Source organism: Phascolarctos cinereus, unplaced genomic scaffold, assembly GCF_003287225.1.
Source record: "Phascolarctos cinereus isolate Bilbo 61053 unplaced genomic scaffold, phaCin_HiC Scaffold_5;HRSCAF=322, whole genome shotgun sequence".
NCBI lineage: Eukaryota > Metazoa > Chordata > Mammalia > Diprotodontia > Phascolarctidae > Phascolarctos > Phascolarctos cinereus.
Genome location: NW_027555958.1, coordinates 196241528 through 196268513, shown reverse-complemented (window position 1 = coordinate 196268513; position 26986 = coordinate 196241528). Strand labels below are relative to the sequence as shown.

At 36.9% G+C, this 26986-nt stretch overlaps 1 protein-coding gene across 24 annotated transcripts in view; it reads left to right on the top strand.

Annotated features, from left to right (window-relative positions):
- RIMS1 (regulating synaptic membrane exocytosis 1) overlaps positions 1-25351 on the top strand; it is a 699885-nt gene extending 674534 nt beyond the window's left edge. For all 24 annotated transcript variants that reach the window (XM_078155292.1, XM_078155286.1, XM_078155284.1 and 21 more), the window contains 5 exons: positions 13622-13760; positions 16795-16907; positions 19355-19456; positions 19849-19988; positions 23065-25351. In XM_078155292.1, the coding sequence (XP_078011418.1) occupies positions 13622-13760; positions 16795-16907; positions 19355-19456; positions 19849-19988; positions 23065-23283 (713 nt within the window). In that variant the 3' untranslated portion in view covers positions 23284-25351. The remainder of the gene's footprint in view (positions 1-13621; positions 13761-16794; positions 16908-19354; positions 19457-19848; positions 19989-23064) is intronic.
- Positions 25352-26986: the final 1635 nt, after the last annotated feature.

Genomic DNA, 26986 nt, shown 5'->3' with positions numbered 1-26986 from the left:
TAGTAAGTATCTGAACCTGAATTTGAACTCAGGTATTCCTGACTTCAGGGCTATCTGTCTGTCTACTGCACTACCTAGATACCCCTCTTGTTGATTATTAACTATTAGTTATCTTCCTTTAAGAAAGCAACCGTGTGCTAATATAGTACAGTGTTTTCAGTATTTGTAATCTAGCCTCCCTAATACCTTCTGTCCATATTTCCACAGTTATTAATTCTGAAGAGCCAAACAGAACCAATAACTCTCCTAAAGGAAATATAGATTCCATCTCTAACTTCTCTTCAAGCTCTCAGTCCTATCAGTCTCATATAATTTGATTTTTGTAGCAATATCATCTTTTACAAAACCATGTCGTTTATTACGTAGTCAGAGCCCTGTTTTCCTCAAGGTAGTGGAAGTTCATTTCGTTATTTTTGCATTGGTGTTCTTAATACATGTACCAAGTTCACAAGGATGTGCTTTTCACATTATCTAGCTCCCCTTTAGCTTATATAGTTAGTGCTGGTATGCCATAGTGGGTATACCATGACTGGGAGTCAGGAGACTCATGTGATAGTCATAATCCTGCCATTTGCTAGCTGTCTAGGTTTAAACAAGCTTGGTCTTGTTATGTAATCCAAATGAGGCAATTCCCTCATTCTCCATATATTCTGTCAAATCATTATGTCCTAGATATTTCAGCCAATTCATTTATTTCCATAGTATATGAGTAACCTGAGTAAAATTATTTGAATAGGGGGCAGCTAGGTGGTAAAGTGGGTAAAGCTCTGGCCTTCAAGTCAGGAGGACCTGAGTTCAAACCTGACCTCAGACACTTGACAGTTACTAGCTGTGTGACCCTGGACAAGTCACTTAACCCCAACTGCCTCACCAAAAAGCAAAAAAATATATATATTTGAATACATCATTTCTCTAAATAATAATCTCTAATAATATCTCTACCCACTCCTCATTTTCTTAGTTTTTATTGCATATGGTATGTTTTTATTTCTAGTTCATTTTTCTGAAAAGACAGCCAAATGGTAGAGTGCATAAAGTTCTAAACCTGAAGTCTGGCCTCAAACACTTAGCTGAGTGACCTGGGTGAATCACTTAACCTCTGTCTCAGTTTCCTCATATGAAAAATGGGGTAATAATAACATCCACTTCCCAGAGTTCTTGTGAGGATAAAATGAGTTAATATTTGAAATAGGCTTTGCAAACCTTAAAATGCAAGTAAATGTTATTTCTAAAGACTAGGGGTAAGTATTTCTAAAGACATTGAGTTTATCTGCATTATTCAATATGCGCTTATTAATCACCTACTATGTATAAAGCACTGTGTGAGGAGCTGAAAAGATAAAGTCAAAAGTGGGAAAAGTTCCTGCTTTCAAGGACTTTATATTCTATGATTAAAAATCAGTCTTTTCAGTGCTCTCTATCACTAGTCTTTGCTGCTATTCCTTTATGTTCCTTCTGTATTTCTTTGGTTATGTAAGGAGGTCTCTGGAATCTCCTCAGTTAATTAGTACTTTATTTGAAATGTCTTTCCCAGTTTCTACCAGAAAAGCATGTTGTGCAGGGCAGCTCTCAATCATCTCAGTCAATAAAACCTTTCCTCAGACCTTTTGCTCCTTCAGCTTCTGTTCCATAGTAGTCTAGAGAGTGTTACATGCTACCTTTCTCCAGTGAGATGAGAATCCCATGACACTGTTATTTCAGGGATTCTCATGACAACCTCATGGGAGAGATTTAGCATTAACTATAATTTTGGAGATAAGTAAATCCATGTCAAAGGGAGCCAAGTAAATTCCCAAGTGATGCTTGGCAAATCAGTCAGAAATAGGAATGGAGCCTAGACATGATATGCTATCCATTTAACTATTCTGCTTCAGTCAAGTCCTATGGGAAAAGTACCACTAAGCTTATCTAGAATAAGACAGAACCCAAAAGATAAATTACCTCAAATATCATTACTTTGAGTACCATAAACTACCCTAAATTTTCCAGTGTCCAGTTCTCTATTCCTTACTTTTATATTTGGAGATGTTGTGAGGTAGATTTTCAAAGAGTGGTTGTCCTTATAATAATAATGACTCCCATACTTAAATTCCAGGATCAAATAGAAAATTATCTGTTTAACACATGAGGCCCTTCATAACCTGCACTCTTTCTACCTTTCCAGTCTTCTTACACCCTTCTCACCCCCAAGTACTCTCTGATCCAGTGACACTTGCCACATCTCAGCCTCCTGGTTTCATTGGCTTACTTCACATCCCAGTTAAAATCCTATCTTCTCTTATTTCTAGTGTCTTCGCTCGGTTGATTATTTCCTATTTGTTCTGTGTATAGTATGTTTGCACATATTTGAACATTAGATTCTTGTGAGATCCTTGAGGGCAGGGACTGTCTTTTGCCTTTCTTTTTATTCTCAGGGCTTAACACAGGGCCTGCTGCCTCAAGGCACTCTAGGTCCTCAAGTTTGGCCTTTTGATTGAATCCAAACTTCACAGAACAAATCCTTTTATTAAGGGAATTTGTTCTGTGAAGTTTGGATAGCTAGCCTAGCTCATAGAAGGCTCTTAACTGACTGACTTTATATAGTACTTCAGTTTTGCAACATGTTAAGTCAGTCGATCCTTAAAAACTACACTCGTTGAGAAAAGAAGAAAAATTAATACTGGACTTTATGTTACAGGCACAAGCCTACCCGAAATTTTTTTTTCATTTTAGATTCATCTGAATTATTGTTCTGTTTAGAGAATGGGATGTTCTAACTGACAGTGTTCTCATGTCCTCAGATATTTCTCTAACACAAGTCACTTTGAAATCATATTTGTATAGTATTCTTGACATGGTCCAGCTTGTCCAGATAAAGTTAATCTAAGACTCTTCTTTCTGGTCATTATCCTATCCCTTCAGGACACGAGCACTGACAATGACTTTAACTAGGCAGAAAGTTTTCTGGTTCTAAGTCTGGTTACCAACCTTAATCCATCTTCTGAGACCCTAGCTTTTATTAGTAACCTTTTTTTATACATAATAGAATATTGTTAAGGTAAAGTAGGAAAAGAATGTTAGTGGGAGACATTGTTTCCTGAGAAGTTTGATTAAGTATTGAAATTTTTCCTTCCTTCAGTTTAGTACAAAATAGACTTTAGGCTAGAGAAATATTTATTTTCTGCTGAATTAAAGAGGAGGGAGAACAAGCCTTTATTAACTGCCTATGTACCAAGCACTGTGCTAAGTTCTTTACAAATGTTCCCATTTGATCCTGACACCAACCCTCAGAGGTGGGTGTTACTATCACCTCCATTTTACAGTTAAGGAAACTGAGACAGACAGAGGTTAAATGACTGACCCATGGTCTTGATGAGGTCTAGAAGTTTTGAGTGCTGGAAACCCCAAATTCGCAGTACCAGGCCCTGTCTGTAAGAATTCAACTCAAATCTTCTTCAGCCAGAGGAAAAGTTTATTAAAAAGGATACCTCATCAGTCTCATAGTAAGTATCTGAGTCTGGATTTGAACTCAAGTATTCCTGACCCCAGGCCCAACTCACTATTCACTGTGCCACCTCTAATAAGGTCCCACATTCATCAAATGAGGTTTCATGGGTTGCTATGGCTGAAGAATTTTTCACCTAATGGCCAACCTACCCTGATGTGTAAGCCCTGTCAATTGCCATCCACATTGGTCTGAATCTGAGGGGGGATTAGGAAGAAGGTGTTGGCAAAGATGCTGAGTTTGGTTTTTAACAAGTTGAGTTTGAGGAACTAGCAGATGGACATGCAAGACTGGAACTAGAAATACATGACTAGGTCTCAGGAGTTCTGGATTTGATATTGACTTAAGAAGTCATAGCAGTGAAAATAAAGTAGATGATAATGTCACTAAGGGAGATAGTATAGAAAGAAGTAGAGAGAGCCAAGGCTAGAGTCCTGGGAGACATACATTTAAAGTCAGGAAGGAGAAAGATGAATCATTCAGAGATGTGAAGAAGAAACACGGAAGATATGAGCCAAGAAAAAAAAAAGTGATATGGAAGCCAAAAAAAGGAGAGTATCTAGAAAGTTGAGGTAATCAACTGTGTCAAATGCTGCAGGAAAGTTAAGAAGATGAAGACTGGAGAGGGTAAACACATTGAATTTCCAAGACAGATCATTGATTCTTGGAAATGACCTTAGAGAGGACAGGTTTAATAGAGTGTTGGAAACTTTGCTGAACCCCAGATTGTAGGAAGGGAGGGGAATAAATATTTGTAAAGTGCTTACTATGTACCAGGCACTGTGCTAAACACTTTTATATTATCTCATTTGATCCCAACAACAACACTGAAAAGGGATATGCTATTATTATCCCCAGTTTACAGTTGAGGAAACTGATATAAATAGAGATTAAATGACTTGCACTGGGTCATATAGTAAGTATCTGAGGCTGAATTTGAGCTCAGATATTTTTAACTCCAAACCCAGCTCTCTATCCATTGTACCAACAGCTGCTTCTATGGGAGGCTGAAGAATGAGGGGGTTGTTTGGTAGTGAAGGGAAAGAAAAATATAGGAAGGTGACCTGAGAAGGTCATCAAGGGGAAATGAAAAGAGGAGTTTTGGGTTTGTTTTTGGTTTTGTTTTTGTTTGTTTGTTTTCTTTTGTTTTCAGAATGAGAGAACAGTGTTGTAAGAAGAGGAAAACTAAAAGTGGGTGGGGTAGAGAAATGATAAATGAGCTGGGTCCTGGAGGTGGAGAGGATGAGATGAAAGACCCAATGGAAGATTGTCTTAGCCAGCAAGAGTTCTACTTCATCTTATGAAACCAGAACCCAATTCACTCTGGAGTTCATAGATTGGGCAACAGTAGTTCTTTTGCCCATGCACCACTTAATGGTTATTCTTTGGGCCCTCCTGGCTCAGAGTGAATGTAAATAGTAACTGTAACTTTCTCTTTTGGCCAGCAGCCCTGAGGCTCCTCCCCTCCCAGTTTGATCGGTTTTGGCTTTTTGGTTTTTTGATTAAAGAGGCCATCTCTTGACTGACTTCTTAAAGAGGCCTATTCATGGAACGGGCCTTACCTCACTCAGAGTGAGAACCTGAAAAGATCTTGGCTTAAAAGGGTCAAGGTCTCCCATTGCATCCTGTGCCATCTCCAGTCATCTGGACCCAGATGGCTTTGGAAGAAAAATGAGGCTGGTGACCTTGCACATGCCTTCCTCACTCAAATCAAAGTCAATTGCAAGTCATGTCATAATCTCCCTGATTTCATGGTCCTCTTCAAGAACAAAGAACAAACACAACAATAAGACTAGAAAGCAGGGGGAGAGGAGTGATGAGGATGTTGGGAGGCTTTGCCGTGTAGAAGAAAGAAGCTTAAGTAACTTCTCCATGGTCTTGCAGAGAACAAATGCAGAGTCAAGATTCAAACCCAGGTCCTCTATCTCCAAATTCAATGTGCTCTTTAGCACAGAACACTCAGTGTAGTAATCTAAATTTCACGATGCATTGGAGTTGTCATTCAGTAGTCACCACTTAAAGAAAGGTTTTGCCTGTTACAATCCTCACTGAGCTTAAAATGAAATTGGAAATGTGAATTAGTAACAAGACCAATGCAAATTTATGGGGGTGGGAGAAGTGTGTGTAACCAATACTCCATACCATTTTCTCTTTTCTAGATTTCATCCTATGTTTTTCCACTTGTATTATACATTAATTGGGGGGGGGAAAGGGTTGGTTTTAATAAATGCTATACAGTAATTTCACCCAGGCTCATCTAAAATCCGTCATTCAAAAATAACAACTCAGCTCCCCCAAAATGGTTAAGCCAATTTTTAAGCTTATTTATTAACTTTATATACATATATGACTTCACTGACCAGGTTTCAATAATTATTAGTAAATGTATCAATATATGTACCTTCGATGCAATGAATGGAGGGCTGGATTTAGAATTAATTGACCCAGGTTCAAATCTTGGCTCTGACATCTATTACCTGTGTGACGTAGAGCAAGTCACCTAACCTCTTCAGCGCCTCAGTTTCCTCATGCATAAACATGAAGGGATTATACCTAATGACCTCTAGGGTCCATTTTAGCTCAAAATTTATTGTCCTATGAACTCATGGATGGTTTTCAAACAAGGCTGCCTTGCAAACCCTTTGTATTTGACATGTTTTCATTCACAGCATGTATGTATGCATGTATATGTGTGTATACATGTATATATGTATGCATGCATACATATATACATGCCTACATATATTCTGGTCTTCAAATAACTAAAAGGTTGATTTCTTCCTTCCCATGTCCTTCTTTCATTACTTAATTTCCTTCTTTAAAGCAAAATAAATAGCAGTAACTGTAGTGTTAAAATAACAACCAAGTCAGGTCACAAGGTGTGTTTTATAAATATCAAACTTGTTAAATACAGTGACAGGAGTGAGGAAGTCAGTATTTGCAAGTATTCTTAAACTAAATCAACTCCTCCCCCCACCCCAATCTCCCTTCCACTCCCCCACTACCACCCAGGACTAACCCCACCCACCCAGAATGCTTTGGCATTTACAGACATAGAAAACCTAGTTTGTGTTGTATGTTTCATAGTGATCTGTGATTTTTTTCACTTTAATATTGTGTGGGATCCTCTTTGAGTCCCAATTGCTAAATGGATTGAAATGGTCACTTTCTCCTTGCTGAGGCTTTTTATTATCTCCATCTAGAAGAGAGAAGACAGCAAGGTTATTTTCAGTACAACTCTTTATTACGGTAAAGATAACATGTATAGCTAAGTGAAGACAACAAAGAGGACAGATGAGAGAGAGTTTCATAGAGGAGTGTTGATTCATCTTATTTCATAAATGGGTTTTCTTACTCGAGGGTAAAATACAAAGAAGGAATTTTTCTAAAGCATAAATACGAAGGTTCACCCAGGATGAACTACATTTTCTGAGTAGGATTTGTTGGCAACTTAAAGCACATGCTAATAAAATAAAGTACTTTTGTGGGTAAAGGGAGGGGAAAAAAGATAATATGCACTGCTGGCTTCAGAATGGCTTGGAAAACATTTGTGGTATTTTCTTTAAGTTTATTCATCCATCTTCTGTGAAGGTCATTCTCTGTATCTCATAAAAATATATTATTTATTGCAATATTTTAGGCTTTCTGGGCAACTTTGTTTCCTTCATTTTAATTCTCTCTCCCTTTTGGAAAAAAGGGGGGGGTCAGGTAGGAAATAATGGGGAGTAAACAGCATTGTCACAAGAGTCACAAAGATGAAACTGTTAAGTGAACAAGGGCAAGGGAGAAAAAGCAAAAAAAAAAAAAAATGGTAACACTGAGGGGTTATTTTCAAAAAGAGAATACCAGGCTGTCAACATTTTCACAGACTGAGCTTATCAGACATGTAATGAATGATATTTATAACCTTGGCATGGACCAAAAGGAACATTTATTTTGTCATTTCTATAATGAATAGTGTGGCACTATTATATCTAATAAAAATTCCAGATTGCAATGGTAACTACAACACTGGGAATATTTGGTATCAACCAAATAAAGAATAAGGAGACAATATTTTCTTGTAAAGGGTGGGGTTTTTTTGTTTGCTCCTTTTGTCTTATTTTGGTTTTACCCCTCTCGCAATGTTACTGCTAATGAGACACAATGGGGAGTGAACTGATCTCAAAGACAAGAAGACCTGGGTTCCAATCCTCCCTCTAACACATACCATCTGTCTGACCTTGACCATTTGAGTGCACTCAAGCAGCTCTCTAAAACAAAGAAATTGCCAATCTATACTGTGAGAAGGAATTTTCCTCAACCAGGAGTTCCCTATGCTAATGAAATCACAAATCCAGTCTCCTTATCAAAAATAAAAAATATAATTACTATAACATTGTATATCTCAATCATATCTCTGAAATGGATAGATCCTTATTGTTCACTGGTGCACCTTTCTGCCTCTGAGAGGAAAGTATATATGTCATCCTAGACAATTAACGTAAGTTCCCAAAGTGAGCAATAATGCCTCCCCCAGCAATAATGCCGGAACAATCCAGGGGGGCTGTAGTAGCCTCAGTGTCATTGAGGGGCATTGAATAAAAATAAAAAGGCAGTGGACGCATAAGGAAAGAAGATAAGAAAATTTTGAAAAACCATTCGTACATGTTTCATCTGTTGTGTAACAGAGTTAAAGTCATAGTGATTACATTGTTTTCCAAATAAACACGCAAAATGCAAGTTATAACTGACAGTGGTCAAGTCCTCCAACAGGTCTTCACAAGCAAATGTTGGCACGCAAGGGTTTCATGCATTGTCAGGAAGTCCAGCATGCCTGGGCAGGAACATGTGTGTATAATGACTTGTTTACCATACAATGCTACACAATTACATGATGCAATATTGTATCATCAAAATTTCAATTCAGGAAAAAACCCACAAATTTGTAATAAATTGTTAAATATAAGATGTGTCATTAAATGACACATTTTTTGAAATGATGCAAATTTAAAAAAAAAATTAAAGTGTTAAAGAAAGTAGATTTCCAGGAAAGTGCCTTTTTTTTTTGGAAAAGGGCAAGTAGGCCAAATAAGTTTGGGAACTTTTGACTTAGATAAATATTAAAGTTACCTGTTGCTCAGTATTATGAATTTTGACTTTACCCATAACTTTTATTGTTGTTTTGAAGTTTGAGATAATTTGTAACTAGATTTTCCAGATTTTATCCAAGAAGTTTTACCTCCTTCAGGTTTCTACCATTGGATGACAGAAGGTAACAAATATTTAATAACAGTGCAGGAATGAATGAATGAATGAAACTATTGAACATTTATTATTATGTGCTAAATCCTAGGACATATATATATGTGTGTGTGTGTGTGTGTGTGTGTGTGTGTACACATATATGTACATATATGTGTGTATACATACATGTGTGTTTTCATATATATATATATATATTATATATATATATATATATATATATATATATATATATATATATATATATATATCTCCTTCTTCTCAAGGAACTCACATTCTAGTAATTGAGACAACATATGTGGGTGGATTCAGCTTCAGGGCAGATGGAAAGGCCCAGTGGTCCTTTTGGTACCATGGCAAAGTCAATAGTGATACATCTTTAGTGTCATTTCCATCAATAAAACTATAACCATTTCTTCTACTGCACCATTTGGCAGAGAAAAGAAAACTTTCTTTTCTGAATCTTGATTACGTATGGCCACATGGAACCCTCAGAAATGTGTAGTAATAATAATAACAACAAAAAGTTGAGATGCGTATCCATTATATAATGGACAGAAAGCCACTATAGAGTCAAGAAGACCTGAGCTCGTATCCTATCTGTGACACTGTGTGCTCCTGGGTAAATCACTTTGACCTCCTAGTGACCCAGGCCTTTCTCTATAACCCCAAGTTGCAAAGTAGTTGGTGATTTGTATTGGTAGAATGGATCATCTCACCAGGAATTCCCTACATCAGTGAAATCATAGATCTAGCCAACAACAATAAAAATGAAACAACAACGCATAGCATTTTAAAATTCTTAAATCACTTGACATATGTCATTTTACGTATCGTCACAACAATTTTGTGAGTCAGGCAATGCAAGTATGATGATTTCAGTTTTACCAAAGGTGAGAAAGTAAATCGTCAATGACCATACAGATAGCAAATAAGAAAGGAAGAGCTCTAATGCCTAGTGATCTTTCCACAATACCACACAGCTCCCAGTGTATCATGTATAGATATCCAAAGTCAAACTCTGGAAACTTCTTGTTGCATTAAAAAAAAGAGAGAGTATCTTATTGTAAACAAAATTAAACAATGCTAAACAATTAAGAATAGCAAGTAGATGGAGTTTGCAAAAATAAGGAACATATGTACAAGTATACATACTCACATATACATATATTTGTGTATGTATGTATTTGGCTAATATTATTATTTCAGTAATGGAATCTTCCCCTTCTCAACCTATTCAGTAAAGGATATTTGTTTGTTTGTGTTTTCTCCTTCTCATCCTCTCAAACTTCAATTGTTTTTCTCCTGACAGAATTGTGACAAGCTTCATACTGTGAACTGTGCTCACTAATGCCATGATGCTTTTCACTTCATTAAAAGGTCATTAAATAAATCAGAGGGATTCTTTTTTTTTTTTATAAAAGCCAATGTATTCTGTACAAGAAAACCAGATAATTAATTCTTTTGTCCCATGTAGTTTCACTTATGATTTCCTGAATTACAGGACCAGAAAACCAGACTTGAATAAAGCTCACTGGGATTCAAATGGAGCTACTTGACACATGCCTTAAATCCAAATCACTCTGACTCTCACTGATTGGCCAACAATAGGTCCAGCAAGGGGGCAGAGCCAAGATGGTAGTGTAAAAGTAGTGACTTGCTTGAGCTCTACCCCAAACCCTTCCAAATACTTGTAAAAAAATGGCTCTAAACAAATTCTAGAGCAGCAGAACCCACAGAAAGACAGAGTGAAACCAATTTCTAGCCCAAGACAAACTAGATGGTTGATTGGAAAGGTCTGTTGCATCAGAGTGGGAAAGAAGTATAAAAACCAGGCCTCAGTGAACCTGGAGCAGGCCTCAGGGGATTGAATCAAGGGGAGCTGTGGCAGTTTCCAGACTTCTAAACCCATAAACACCAAAGACAACTTAGAAGGTCAGTAGGAAAGGTCTGTCAGACCTTGGTGAGAGAGGAGCTCAGTCTGGCCCCAGTCCTGTCATAGCCCTAGGGCAGGGGCTGCTTCCATAGCTCTTGGCCCATGGACTGAGGAGGGATCGAATGGCTGATCACAGCGGGATTGCAGGGATCTCTTTGCTGGTGCTGAAGCAGAATTCTCTTGCTTTGCCCGTGCTTGGATTTGAGATTCCCAATGGAAAACTCTTCAGAAAATTATAGCCTAATTCTAGAGTTTCCAGGTCAAGGAGAAAATATTGCAAGCAGCCAGAAAGAAACAATTCAAGCATTGTGGAAACACAATCAGGATAACACAAGATAAGCAGCTTCTGTAATAAGGGATCAAAGGGCTTAGAATATGATATTCCAGAGGTCAAAGGAACTAAGATTGCAACCAAGAATCGCCAGCAAAACTGAGTATTGTCCTTCAGGGGGAAAAAGGATATTCAGTGAAATAGAGGACTTTCAAGCATTCTTGATGAAATAGCTGAATAGAAAATTTGACTTTCAAATACAAGACTCAAGAGGTTCTCTTCCTTCATTTGAATTTTGAAGAAGCAGCCCTATTTTAATGGAATAAACAATGAATTTAGAGTCAGAAGACCTATGTTTGTTTTCAAAAGAAAAAAATCAGTTTTCAGTAGTCATGTGAAAATCCAAATTTTAAAATCTGCCGAGATTATTTACTTTGCAAAGAGATGTATTTGTTCAACAAATATTTCTTGGGTATCTATTACATGCTAGTTGCTATGAGGGATATGAAAGCAATTAAGACAAAGCTTATGTTTTCATGATGGTGACAAGTTAGTAGAAATACCAGAGCATCCCTTTGTACATCAGAGTCCATTAATATCCTCAGGTAGTTGCTTATAAGACATCAACTACTTAAGTACCAAGAGTGAATGGAGGGGGCTGATAAATTTAAAGCTAACATACAGAGTTATCTGTCTGGTGATTTGAAATGAAGACAAAAAGTATCATGAATTTAGAAAGATCCAATTTGCATAGGTTTTCAAGAATATGCCTATTGTATAAAGTTCAAGGTGTTTTTTACTAACTTTATGTGCTTGTCTTACACTTGGGAACACATATAAGTGCAAGAAGAATACATATACTCATGATGAAAATATGAAGGCAAAAATAAAATTTCACCACTCTGTACTACCTCTCTGTATGAATAACATACAGTATCCTAATATAATAATCATCATACAGGAGACACTGTAATAATTATTGAAATAGAACTGAACTGAGGAAGCCAGGTGGCCCAGTGCATAGACCACCAGTCCTAGAATCAGGAAGACCTGAGTTCAAGTTCAGCTTTAGCTGTATGACCCTAGGTAAATCACTTAATCTCAATTTTCTCACCTGTAAAAGATAATAGTAGCACCTAACTCATGGGGTTGTTATGACAATCAAATGAGATATTTATAAAGCATCAGCATAGTGCCTGGCGTTGTAAACTCTTAATAAATACTCCTTCCTTCCTTTGTGATATTCTAAGCATCTCATTTTCAAAAACCACGTCAACTTGAACAGGACAGGTAAAGGCCAGGAGCAAAGCCCTATAAGAGACCATGAAAGTTTAGTGTGTTGCATCAAAACTTAGTTCTGTTTTGAATTTCTTTATTCACTTTATCCTTGAATGAGAAATTTATAAACTGCATCAAACTTTACTCTTCCATGCTTCAACTAAAAGAAATACATGTTGCCTTTGATACATTCTGCCTAAGATCTAATACGCATAGATATTGTCATGCGCATTGCTATTGGACGCCCACCTCACAGGGATGTTATGAGCATTGAACCTTTAGCACATACAAAGCATTTTTATTTACCATTGTGTTGTATTCCATCTACTGAAAGAAGAAAAAACAGAAAGAAAAAAATACAAAGATAATACGTGAATATATACACATATATGTATATGTCATAGTCTGTTGGTTAACAAAATCTTTTGTTTTGCTCATGCTACCACCAAATCTATGCATCATTTGGAAATAATATCTTGGAGCCAGAAATGTCACTTAATTACTATGAAAAATCAGTGTTTTTATTAGAATCCAAAACAGCATGATGAGATTGTTTTGGACTTGCATAACTTTAAGGTGATAACCCACAGCCAGTGAATCTATATCCCATGGTTCTTCAAAATGATTTATGGCTATTTGGAGAAAAGGAACAAAGATAGACAGTAGTTTTAGCTTTGGATGCTTCTTTCTTTAAAGGACTTATTTCTATTTAAAGGTCATAAATTATAATCCAGCTCTATTCTCACCTTTTGGGGGGGGGTTGGGGGAGTCAGTACTGGTTATTTGAAATGCAATATCATGATGTTAATTGGAGTGTTAGACATGAAATCAGGAAAGCTTGTCTTCAAATCATACTTCTGGTGCTTATCTAAGCCTCTGTTTCCTCATTATCAAAATGGTGAAAATAATATTTACAGTGCTTTTCTCATAAAGTTGTGGTAAGGTCAAGTGAAATAAATACATAAGTGCTTCACATACTTTAAAGTGTCACCAAAATGCCATATATTATTATTATGAAGTGCTGACCATCTTTCCACATTCCAAATCACACAGCAAATCCAGTTTTTCATTGGAGTTATTATTATCAACAATAATTAAGTAGATTCATTAATGAAAACTCATTGAGGCTTTTGACAGAATACTTGGCCCATAGCAATTATAAGCTATCCTTAGACCAGATGAGGTTTAGAGTTTAGCCAAGAGCTATGCTGAGGGAGATTATTTCCTTGAATGGGTGATATCCTCTTGATTCCCTTTTAGTGATGCATAGAATTTACTTTTATATTTTCAAAAATAAATATGCAAGAGAACAATGGGTTCCAGATGAAATTCACAGTATCTCTCTCTCTCTCTCTCTCTCTCTCTCTCTCTCTCTCTCTCTCTCTCTCTCTCTCTCTCTCTCTCATAGAATCTGGCCACAAGAAGTTGAAAAGCACTATACAGAGAAGCACAGAAACCGGCATGGCAGCAGAAATGAGGAAGATGGTACGGCAGCCAAGTCGAGAGTCTACTGATGGCAGCATTAATAGTTACAGCTCAGAAGGGAAGTAAGTAGTTTGAGAAGACTCTTTATTCATTTAAATGCTTACCACTGGGGTCATTATTAAGGTCAGACAGCCATAAGTATACATGGCATGTTTTTTTAGCCTATAGCATTAACTATTACATTGCCCCATTTGATGGTAAGTACGATATTTGGGATACATAAAATTTTTCAAAGAATCAAATGCTGACAGAATATAAGTCACCTTCCATCCCACCTATATGTCTAACACATAGGGATTCAAAGATAATGTTTTTACTGAATGTGATTTGGTAGAGGTTAAACATCATCTAATAAGTACCCTTATTAGATCACAGATCCTAGAGCTAGAACATATGTGAAGATCCCTGTATCTAGTCCAACCCCATCATTTTACAGATGAGGAAACTTAAGTCCAGGAAATTCAATTGATTAACCTAAGGTCAGAAATGTAGTGAGAAGCAAATAAGGCAAGGAACTTAGTTTGGTCCTTTTTCCAGTACCTAAAGCGTGAGAGAGAGAGAGAGAGAGAGAGAGAGAGAGAGAGAGAGAAAGCATGTGTGTGTGTGTGTGTGTGTGTGTGTGTGTGTGTGTGTGTGTGTGTGTGTAAAACCCTCTTTCCTCTTTCCCTTGGCTCCTTCTTCCTATAATTCCAGAACTTGGGGTGTCGGCAGTTTGCTGCCAGAGGCAGCTTCAGTTTCAATTACTTGGAGCCTCATTCCTTCTCTCTGAGAAATAAAAGATAAAATTTCTCTAAATTTTATATGTCTTTCATACTATACACTTGTGGGGGTTCATCATGAGGGACAAACAAAAGCCTGCTCATGTAGTCCTTTTCCTCCCAATCTCCACATCTATCCATTCATCCCACAATTCTAAAATTGCTTGTTCCTAGGATATGATGTCTACTTTAAAATGAGATTTTTTTCCTGAGAACCAGAAGCTTAACCCAAAGTGATTGTTCTAACTCATTTAGTAGCATGGGGATTCATCATATATAACTAGTTATAATTGTTCATTTATCAGCATTCATAACATTAGTAACAATTTAATGACATCTTCAGAAAAGAAAATGTAAATGAAATACGCTTAAGCTTTCACTTACAAGCAATGTTTATTGAATAAGAGGGAGAATAATGTATAGAATAGTGTGATATATATTAAATATGTCTGGGAAGAAATAGGAATTTTGAGTTCAAATCTCTTTCATTAAAAAGCATTTCTGAAAATATGTTTATGTTTTAAAATAGATATTAAATATTTTGTATTTGTGATGGCAATAATAACTCATATGTCTATAACACTTTAGGGTTAATAAGGCTCTTTCCTCACCACAGTTCTGTGAGGCAGATGGTATCTTATTATTCCCATCTGTAATGTGGGGAAACTAAACCACAGAGAGGTTATACAATTTACCCTCAGTAACACAGCTACTAAGTGTCAGATCTAAGCTTCATCAAATATATAGGTAGAGAGATTGATAAATAAATAAATGAGTAAATGAATGATTGAATAAGCTGATGATCCAAATGATAACCTTGTGCTGATTTTTCAAGAGTAATTTGTGCCTTGATATTGAAAGGCAGTGTGACATACAGTCTAGAGAACTTTTCATAGTACCATCAAATCAATATGATAAACACTTATTAAGCCATCTGCCATGTGTGAAGCACTGTGCTAAGCAGTGGAGAAACAAAAAGAGGCAAAAGACAGACTCTGCCCTCAAGTAGCTCCCAATTTAATGTCATCAGTGCTTGGCATAAATGCCCATACATAACAGGCATTGAATAAATTCTTGCTGAGGCGTTGATTGATTGAATGAGATCAAACCTTGGAGTCAGGAAGACCTTGGTTCAAGTAATGCTTTGGACTTACACTGGCCGTGTGACCTGTCAAGTCACATGGTCTCTCTGTGACCCAAGCAGCTTTCTGAAACTACTAATTACAAATCAGATTCTGACCTGAATTGATAGAGGGAAATTCTCCCAATGAAATCACAAACCCATTTAAAAAAAAAAACCTCAATATTATTTGGTTTACATTTCCATGCACCCTTTTTAAAATAAAATAAGAATGCTTGTGTTTGATGTTAAAAAAAATAGTTGTCAATATCATTATATTTGTAGATATAACTATATAACAGAATGACAAAACTCACAAAGTACTAGAGATGAATGGGAATTCAGTCCATCCCATACCTGGTTGAGAATGCTCTCCACAGCATCCCCAGAAAGTGGACATCCAGGGCAGCTAGGTGGCGCAGCCAATAGAGTACTGGCCCTGAACTCAGGAGAATCTGAGTTCAAATCCGGCCTCGGACATAAAACTTACTAGCTGTGTGACCCTGAGCAACTTACTTAACCCCAATTGCCTAAAAAAAAAAAAAGAAAAGAAAAGAAAAAGAAAGAAAGAAAAAAAGAACTTTTGGATAGCTCTAATTATTTGTAAGTCTATCCTGATATCAAGCCTAAATTTTGCTCTTTAGGAATTCTAAGCATTGTTCCTAATTCTGCCTTCTCAAGCAAAAGAGAATTGATCTTCCATTTGACAACTCCCTAAGTACTTTTAAAAAGCAACTAGGTTTCCCTGTTTTCTCCAAGGACCCAATCCAACCGTCCCAGGAGCCTTGACCATGCCTCATGTCTGACTAGTATGGGTTTATCCCTCTGTGACACAACCTGATGCTTCAAGAAGTTCACCATATTGATGCCAATCTTAGTATGGACTTCTGATCAGGTTAGCCCACTGCAGCTCAGAATTCCCAGCTCAAAAGATCCACCACTCTTAGCTTCCCCAGTAGCTGGGATCACAAGCATGTGCCATTATGCCTGACATAGCCTTTCAAATATTTGAAAACAGCTGCCATCTCAGGAAACTACATGAAAAATCATTGTGAGGAGGTATGTAGACAAGAAGGACAGTTAAGGAACTATTGTGTTAAGTTTAATATATGTTTTAATAAATTACATATAAGAGAAGTTCAGTGTATATGTTCTAATAAAGCTAGTTATTTTATTTTACTTTGTTTTTATTTTAAAAAATTTTCACCATCCTTGCAGCCTAATATTTCCCGGGGTCCGATTGGGAGCTGACAGTCAATTCAGTGATTTCCTTGATGGATTAGGACCAGCTCAGCTTGTTGGAAGACAAACACTAGCAACTCCTGCTATGGGTAAGAGTAAACCCTGGGATCACTACTGTTTCATTTGTGTATATATCAGTGAAAATCACATAAAAGGGAAATATCTTCAAGAGTGGTATGAAGTAAATGCAGTGACCATGGATTTTGCATATTCCAGTACTAGTTGGGATTGTTGAGTCCAGAAATAGTATTTTCTCTTGGAGCTGTCAAAATCTCCATCAAGAAAAGTACTTGATTACTGAGGTCAGGGCTCTCTCTAACCTTCTATCTAGATTCTATCCTCCATTTTTATTACTAAGGCAACAAAAAAGTTGCTATCACCTTCTAAAACCATGATTTAACCTTTAAAATGTGTGGCTGTATAATTCAATGATGAAAATTCTTATTAGTTTATGATCAAATCTGTATTAATCCCATGTGTATAATAGACTCAGCAAGCCACTGTTGGTCCTAGTCATTCTGGTCTGGATGCCAGTCCACAAAAATATTGTGTTGGGAAGGCAAAACAGTAGCTTATAGTGCCAGAGAGATGATAAACTAATTGTGTCAAAGTGAGCAGAATAATCAGACCTTCACACCTTTGAAATTTGCTTACAGGGGAAGGAAGAAAATCAAGTCTTTAAAAAAATCCTACCACCACCTTTGTGAGGCTGCTTCTCATGTCCTTCCCATCACTGCTTTGTATTCACGTGGGATCAATGAAGTATTGGTAACCCAATGGTTGATGAAGCGAGAATTCAAAAAGATCTTGAAGCAACATAACCAGATCAAATAAGATATGATTTATGAAGGACAAATGTAACATATTACATTTGGATCAAAAAATTTAATATCATTTTACAGATGAAGAACTAAATGCTCATCCACTATGCCACACAGTTGCCCTTATGAAGGACAAATGTGAAGTCTTACATTTGGATTTTAAAAAATTAAGATCACAAGTCAAAAATAAAAGAGCCATGGCTAGACAAGGGTAGATAGGTTAATGTAGTAGATAGAATGCTGGGCTTGAAGTCAGGAAGACTCATCTTCTTGAATTTGATTCTGGCCTCAGACACTTACTAGCTGTGTAACCCTAGGCAAATCATTTAATCCTATTTTCTTCAGTTTCCTCATCTGTAAAAGGACCTGGAGAAGGAAATGGCAAGCCACTCCAGTATCTTAGCCAAGAAAAATCAAAATGGGGTCATAAAGGATTGGATACAACTGAAATTTCTGAACAATTGCTAGACATTTGGAGAAGATCTGGGATTTGGGGAGATAGCAAGCTGAATATGAATCTATTGTATAAAATGAAAACCATGAAAGCTAACGCAGTCTTAGGCTACATTTTGAGAGATTTAGCTTCCAAGAAAAGTAAAGTGATATTCTGGCTGTATTTATCCTGATAAGAACACAATGATAATATTGTTCTGGGAGCCACATTTTAAGAAGAATGCTAATAAGCTGGAGAACTTCTAAGAAGCCAAGTAGGAACATAAAGGGTTTCAAGTCCGTAAAGTATGAGCATCAGTGGAACAAACTAGAGGCATTTAGCCTGGAGATTAGAAAATTTAGGGAGAAAGGTGAACAATTGACAACTGGCTTCAAGTATTTGCATGGCTGTCATCTACAAGAGAGATTTGTTCTGTTCCCAGAGAGCAGAACCAATGGGTAATCTCAGTGAGGTTAATTTAGGCTTAAAGTGAACAACAAAAAACAAACAAACAAAAAAAAAACCACTTCCCAATCATTGTAATGCATTACCCATCACTGAAGGTTTTCCACATAATCTAGAGGACCATTTATCAAGTATATAGAGGTCGCCTGTCAAGTATGTACAAAGGACCACTTGTTGATTATGTATAGTGAAGGAATACTTTTTCAATGAGTTAGATAAGATGATTACTGAGGTCCCTTCCAATTTGTAAGATCAGTTATTCTCCCAATGTTATAAGGTTGCTGATTCTTCATCATGCTCTCTACATTATTAATAACTTTTGGCACCATTTAAGTCTTTTAGTTCATTGAGTCTATTAAAAAAGAAGCATTCAATCCAGCAAATAAAACTAAGGTCAAACTAGGATAACAAGCAAAGTAAAAAGCAATCATAGTCCCAGTTGTATCCATCCCTCACAGCAAGTTCCAGCATTAGCAATCATTGTAGGGCGTACTAAACTATCTGCAAGAAAGTTATGCAGCTAGTTAGTCAGTCCCTTCTCTGTCTCAGTATTAGCCAGAACCCCATTTGATTTTACACCTATATAATTTTTGATGAGTCTCTCCAAAGTTTCCAGAATTACATGCTGCTCGTAAACATGACATCATTACCTTTGTACAATCTAAATCAAAGTAGAAATCAACCTAGGACAAATTAATGAAAGGATGAATTTTAAAATAGCATCATAGGACATTCTTATATAGATCAGATAGAAGAGGTTTTTAAAAAGAATAAAAGAGGCAACAACCATGTTATTTATCACTCTTTCCCCTTTCAGGTGACATACAGATTGGAATGGAGGATAAAAAGGGCCAATTAGAAGTAGAAGTCATCAGAGCAAGAAGCCTCACTCAAAAACCTGGTTCCAAATCTACACCTGGTAAGGAAAAGTCTTAATTCATTGAGACAAGTGAATACCGCTGTGCAATAAATGAAGATATTTGTTAAATTTAAAAATTAACATTCTGCTTGGAAGCAAATAAAATTTAATAATTATTAAATTTAGTAATTTAATAATTTCTTTTTTTGAAACAGGGCTGAAATCCACGTACATGATCAATGTTGCACCCATATATAAAGAAGGGTCTTGCCTTACAAAGCTTACTTTTCTACGTCCTTCAATCTGTTATGAATATGAAATTACATTGATATGTGTTTTTTTTAAACAGTGAAACAGATGGTAGTCTCAATAAATACTTAATCACTAAACAATCATATTCTTCAAAGGGCATTTGAGCTAATTCACTCGCATAATAATCTCTTTTCCTACAGCTCCATATGTTAAAGTCTATCTTTTGGAAAATGGAGCCTGCATAGCAAAGAAGAAAACAAGAATTGCCCGAAAAACCCTTGATCCTTTGTATCAACAGTCCCTGGTTTTTGATGAAAGTCCACAGGGTAAAGTTCTTCAGGTCAGTAATCATCTGATTTTTTAAATATATATATATTCAGAAGTAAAACAAGGGCTATAAGTGATCATTTCTACATTTCCCTTCTTGTCCCCCACCAAATATGGAGAAATGATAGATAGATAGATAGATAGATAGATAGATAGATAGATAGATAGATAGATAGATGAATAGATTACAGACAGTACATGTGTACCTAAATGTCATAAAGCAATATAACTGCTTAAATATATAATTGAATAAGACCTTGAAATGCCCAGAAATGAAATTGAGTTCATCAAAGATGGACCAACAGTCTACAAAAAGGAAAAAACAAAGGAAGGAGGGAAAGGATAATGAAGCCAGTTCATTACCAAGCCAATATGTAAAACTTTTCTAGCTTGATGGACAGCTAACTAAATAAAAATTTCTAGCACAGCACTCTGTGAGGAAGAATAATGAGGAATGATTGTTGTTGCTTCTGATGCTTATTACCCACATAACAATAGACAAATAACCCTACTAGGCTTCAGTTTTCTCATCTGTAAAAATGGGTGGGTTGAACTCAATAGCCTCTGAGATCTTTTTGAGTTCTAGATCTATGCCTCCCAACTGTCAATATGACATTTAAAACTAGAAGTGCCATAGGCACCTCAAACTCCAAAATAAAACATCTTTTATTTTCTCCAAACTCATCCCATTTCCTGAAATCCCTGTTTCTGTAAATAGCACCACCACCCTTCCAGTCACCTAGGTTTACAACATAGGAGTCATCCTCAATTCCTCAACCTTGATAGTCAGTCAGTTGCCAAAGCTTCTACCTCCAAAACAACATTTGTCAAATTGGTCTGCTTCTTTCCATCCCCTTTCTTCAGGGCCTCATCATTTGTTGCCTAGGTTATTGCAATAATCTCCTAATGACTCTCCCTGCCCTCAGTCTCTTTCCTCTTCAATTCAGTATGTACACAGGTGCCAACACAATATTTCTACTGTACAGGTCAGTCTCTTGTATGATACATTCTAGTGGCTTTGTACCTCCAGGATTAAATGCAAACTGCTCTGTTTGGTGCTGAGAATCCTTCACAACCTGGCACCAAACTATCCTTTTCAAGCCTTTTTATACTCTAAGCCCGTTTACCTACTCTACAATCCAAGCAAATGGGCATTTCGGTTCCTCATACATGGCACTCTACTCACTGTCTCCGTCCCTTTGGCTGGAATGTACACATTCCTTACCTAAGAATCTCTAGTTTCCTTCAAAATTCAGCTGAGACAAAATAAACGACATCTCCTACACGGTCTTTTCTAATGATCCCAGCTATGCCTTCCCCCCAAAATCACTTTGTTTTTATTATATATATATATATTACTACACACACACACACATATATGTATAGACATATGTATGTATATATATACATGCAGAAGGTATATTATCTTTATGTGAATAAAGGGATTATTGCATTTATGTCTTAGTATTCTCAGTTTCCTATCACAGTGTCTGGTACGTTGTCATGGTTTAATGAATGTATAATGACTAATTGATTGATTTGGGGTAAAAAAGAAGAGTTGTTAGAACCAATGGGTAAAAGTTTCATAAAGGTTGTGCCAGTTGTGTGCCCAGCAAAAGTCAGTTACATCTTTGAAGCTCTACTTCCTCATCTGTAATGTGGGGGTGAAAGAAAGTGGTTTATAAACTATAACATGCTGTATAAAGATGAATTGTTATTATAAAGAGCTTTCTAGGAATTAAGGCTGTCCAAAAATGCAGTGGACTATCATCTCATGAGAAAAAGAGTAACCTACTCCTTTAAATTTTCCAATCAGCCAAACAAATACTCATCCAAAATCTCATAAAGAGGATTTGTCCACCAGGAAGGAATTTAGATGGATTGATCTGTGAGACCCACTCTAATTCCAATACCTATCAGTCTATGAAAATGAACAATCAGATCACTGATATTTCAGTATTAATCCATTATTGAGTCAGGTAGGTAACACAGTAGATAGAGCTTCCTGGAATCAGGAGAGTCTGAGTTTAAATTCAGACACTTACTAGCTATGTTACTTGGAAAATCCACTAACCTCAGACTGCCTCCATTCCCTCATCTGAAAATGGGGCCAGAAACAGCCCCTATCACCTAGGTACTAGTAGGAAGATAAAATGAGATAATATTTTCAAAGTGCATTGAAAATAATGAGGCACCATATAAATGCTAGCTACTGTTGTTGTCATTCAGCTCTATGTGGCAGGTAGATGGTGCAGTGGGCCACTAGATGGTACAGTAGATAGAGAATTGGCCCTGGAGTAAGGAGAAACTGAGTTCAAATCTGGCCTCAGACATTCAGTAGCTGTGTGACCCTGGGCAGGTTACTTAACCCTGTTTGTCTCATTTCTTTATCTGAAAAATAGAGAAGGCCATGGCAAACCACTCCAGTATCTTTGCCTAGAAAATCCCACACGGGGTCACAAAGAGTTGGACCCAACTGAAACTACTGAACAACAATAACAACAGATGATGCAGTAGAGGGGGCACTGGGCCTAGAGTCTTCCTGAAATTAAATCCTACTTCAACCAGTTAACTAGTTATATGATGCTGAGCAAGTCATTTAATCTCTTTTGATCTCAGTTTCCTTATCTGTAAAATGGGGATAGTAATCAATACCTGCATCACAGGGTTGTGGGGAGGAACAAATGAGATTACATATGTAATGGGTTATGCAAAACTTAAGGCTATATAAATGTTAGCTATTATTATCATTCAAGTAATTTGGATTTGTTCAGATACGTCTTACAGTTTTATCAGTTTAAAAACATTTTATCAATTTGTTCCTTCCCTTAGAAAAATTATGTCAAGGAAATAAGTATTCTTTTTTTTTAATTGACCTTGGAAAATCCCTAAATGAATAAGAAAGTGGCCATTTACATGTTAGACTTTCTAGAACTCCCTTGAGCACCTTTTTCAGTCTTTGATAGTCTTTTCTCTGCCATCCATACCGGCTCTCCTTCAACTTACTTTCCAACTCAAAAGCATGAAAAGAGGTGGCATTTTACATTATATTAATTCTGTGCTTTGTGCATGATTTTATCTCTCTGCAGGTGATCGTCTGGGGGGATTATGGGCGAATGGATCATAAGTGTTTCATGGGTGTAGCTCAGATCCTTCTGGAGGAACTTGATCTGTCTAGCATGGTAATAGGATGGTACAAATTGTTCCCGCCTTCATCACTGGTGGACCCAACCCTGGCGCCCTTGACTCGCAGGGCTTCCCAATCATCTCTGGAAAGTTCAACTGGGCCTCCTTGCATTCGATCATAATGAACTTGTAGAGAACAGATCCTAGTTAAGTAAAATGCTATCAATCCAGGATAATAACCCGAACTAGATATTATGTGATCAAAACATTGTTGGAGACAGACAATCAACTTCTGTTTTACCTGTAATAGTTATCCAAAAAATGTGTCTGAATTGTTTGTTTAAACCTGGCTTCAAAGGACAGATGAAGGGCATCTATCAAATTACAATAAAAAAAAAGTCAATTCGCTAGTGAGAGTTACTGACGCTTCTAACTGTTAACAAAAAAAAAAAAAAGGAGGGGGATTTAAAATTCACACACACATGCACACACACACACACACACCACACAAAAACACACAATTGAACAAACTGGAAGCCCTTACTCTGTGGAAAAGCTTGTGTTATACACGTTCTCACATTCTTACTCAGACTACAAGCAGTGTTATTTCCCCTGGTGTTTGAGCAGTGTTTTCTGTACTTGTTACTTCCTCTAGTTTTTGGCTGTGTGACCCTCTCTTCAACCATGTTGTGACAGTCCTCACCATACTAATAGAGACCCTTCCCTTCTTTTTTTCCCAGATCACCAATAAAGGGCTACAGAATCTCTCTGTAAGCACCACCCCAAAGTGTGCAACATCCAGGCAAAGTGATACCAATCAACTGTCTCATGTTCCCACCTTTACCCTCCCCACCCCTCCAGTATCAGCTCTTCAAAGTCTTATGTGTAGAAACCCAAAGCAAACCAAGAGGCCAGAAAGTTTCCCTCCCAACATAAGTACCACTGTTCTTTTTGCATTCTGGACAAACTATAAAAATTTTTTTTAAAAAGTCTGTTTTGCATGAAAGACTCCTCTCTGCAGCCAAGGCTGGGGACTGCAACAACTTAATCTTAGTTTCTGACATTGAAACCACTCCTTGTTAATAGTTCTCTTTCAAATGTCCAAGAGAGAATAATCACATTCATGTATAGGAAATATATGTTTGATGTCCCACAATGTTGACCAGAAATGGAATTAAGCATATGACACTTTCAGCTATACCCAGGCTTCTCTGCTGTGTCTCCCTTCAGACACACCTGTCCACCCTGGATAGAGCATGGTAGGGGCTGCTCAATATTCCACTGGGAATTCCAGTTGAAATATTCTGCACTTAACTAATGTTTTTATCCAATTTTAGTTTACATTTCTTTGAGATTGATGCAAGCACAAAGCTTGATTTTTTAACACAAAATATCTTACTTTTTTGAGGAAAAAAAATGTCCAATTTCAATTTGCATTTTCTTCATTTTTTTCTTGGCCTTGACGTTCCCTTGTGATGTGCTACCAACTGCAGACCGTGCAGGTGCATTGATAGGTTTTTCCTTCCTTTTATGGGCCATTCAATTTTGTGATCACACAGATAGAGCAGCATGACTTGGAACTCTTCAAAGCTGCATGCATGTTTTGTTAAAAAAAAAGTAAAGAAACAAAAAGGTAATTTAATAATGTATGTTAGCTCCACGTAGGCTGGCTTGTATGTTGCATGTACTTGTACAGTTTGCTTGTTAATTACTATACTGAAATAACCAAGAAATCTAAGCCATCCATTTTTGTTATAGACATTTGACAGGTTTTAGCCAGACTCAGTCAGTTAGTCTGGTGCAAAAAATGTCTATAGATGGACTTTATTTTTTACCCTATGGAAAACGTGATGTAGTTTGGACCAAACCTTCTTATAAATTATTTTGGTGTAGATTCCTACTGTGGGGCTGTAACACATGTAGAAATTGTGTGCACACTAGGTTTTAATCCATTAGACATACTGCCTGCACCGAGTGAATTATTAATTATTATTTAACATGTCAGACTTCTCTGCCCACCATTCCATCGGGCACAGATCGACTAATGCTCGACCTGCTGAGCGAGAAAAGCTGAAGCATTGGTGCACTATTACTAGAGTCCGTTCTGTCTTAGTGGCCAAGAATTGACTAAGTACAATTGGGTAGTATCTTTCTATTTTGACCACTTGTCTTAACACTCCCCTGTGCTTTTAAATGAACTTCCAACTCATGTTATGTAAACATGTTTAATAAAATTTACTTTTCACGTCAGTTGGTAGCCATCTGTGTTCTATGTTTTGCCAGATTGCCATTGCAGGTCCTGTGGTGGAGAACAGGAGCCGGATCATGGGAAAGAGAGAGACTGGGCTTTGTTCTCTGTTCTTGATGTTTAACTTGACTTGTCACTGCACTAAATATGTCTTAAAGAATGGCCCAAAGGGTACATCGCCTCACGTACAAGTTTTCACTTTGTCAGCCTGTCTAAGTGAGCACATGAGTACACTTCTGAAAAGTGGCATTATTCAAAACAATAAATCTCAGTAAGAAACAATGGAAGGTTGTTTTTCTACTGCTGTTTGAGTGTGCTAATAATAAAAGAGATGACCCAGTTGTCCAATTGCCAAAGAATTTCAAGTTATATGAAAAGTCATAATATTGAATCTTGTGGATATAAGGCACTGAATATTGAAATCTGGGGGCTGTCTTCAAAGCATCTGGTTCTCTTTCCATCCTGTCCTGAAACAATGACAGATTTTACAACACATCTTGTGTAGAGAAAGCAGGCATATCAAAAGTAGGGGGTGTTTGTTTGCCAAACCATTTTCAACAGAATATTAGGGAATAAATGTGTATACAAACATAGGTGATTGCATGATCATCCTTTAAGTATAATGTATGTAGAGTACAACTGACTACTCATGGTACAATGGAAAGTTCACTGCCTTTGAAGTCAGAGTACTTGAGTACAATCTGACCTCATAACCTTGGGCAATTCAAAATTTTTGGTCTCAGTTTTGTCATTTATGTGAAGAGCAAAACACATAATCTATAGGAAGCCCTTAACAAATGCTTGTTGACTGACTGACAGAAGGGATACAAGCATAAGGCCTTTGCGACCCCTTCTAGTTCCAAATCCATGATCCTATGAACAACAAGAACAACACAGATTTAAATGCCTACTGTGTGCAAGATGCTGACTGTATGAACAAGATGAAGAGCAACACTATCTTTCATTTGCATTTTGGAAAAATAAATTAGAAGTCGACATTTTGCAGAAATGAAATGTTCTCTAAGCCAAAAACAGAACAAAACAAAATGAAACAAAAGCAAAGAAATAAAGCATTTCCTTCCCTCTCAGAATGACTGCTCCAGAGCTGGAAGTCCAAACTTTTAATATTATACATGAGGAACCTGAGACACAGGGAGCTTAAATGACAGTCTCCAGGTCACACAGGAACAAAAGTCAGAAGTGGGATTTGAACTTAGGTCCTTGGACTTCCCTAGTCACTACTATTTCTCCTATGTACAACACTGCCTCCTTCAGGAAATGTGCTTTCTACTTTTTTAATATAGCTTTCTTCACCAAAGTAATGCTGTCTACCTGCACATACATATATATACAAATCACCAGTGTTTTTATACCTATCACTAGTATAACTGAAAAGCCTACATGGAGCACTAATTCTATATGATGTATATCATGCTGTAAACAGCAACAATGACAAAAACCCACCTATGATCACAACTGGCTAGCTTATGAGAAATAAGCATTTGATAGAAGAATATCCAATTAAAAAAAAAAGAATAAACAATAGAAAGTAAAATATCAAAGGCCAAGATTCTCTATCACCAAAAGAGTCAATTGGCTGAATTGCTCATTTTTTCAATTACCCAATTTTGTTATAT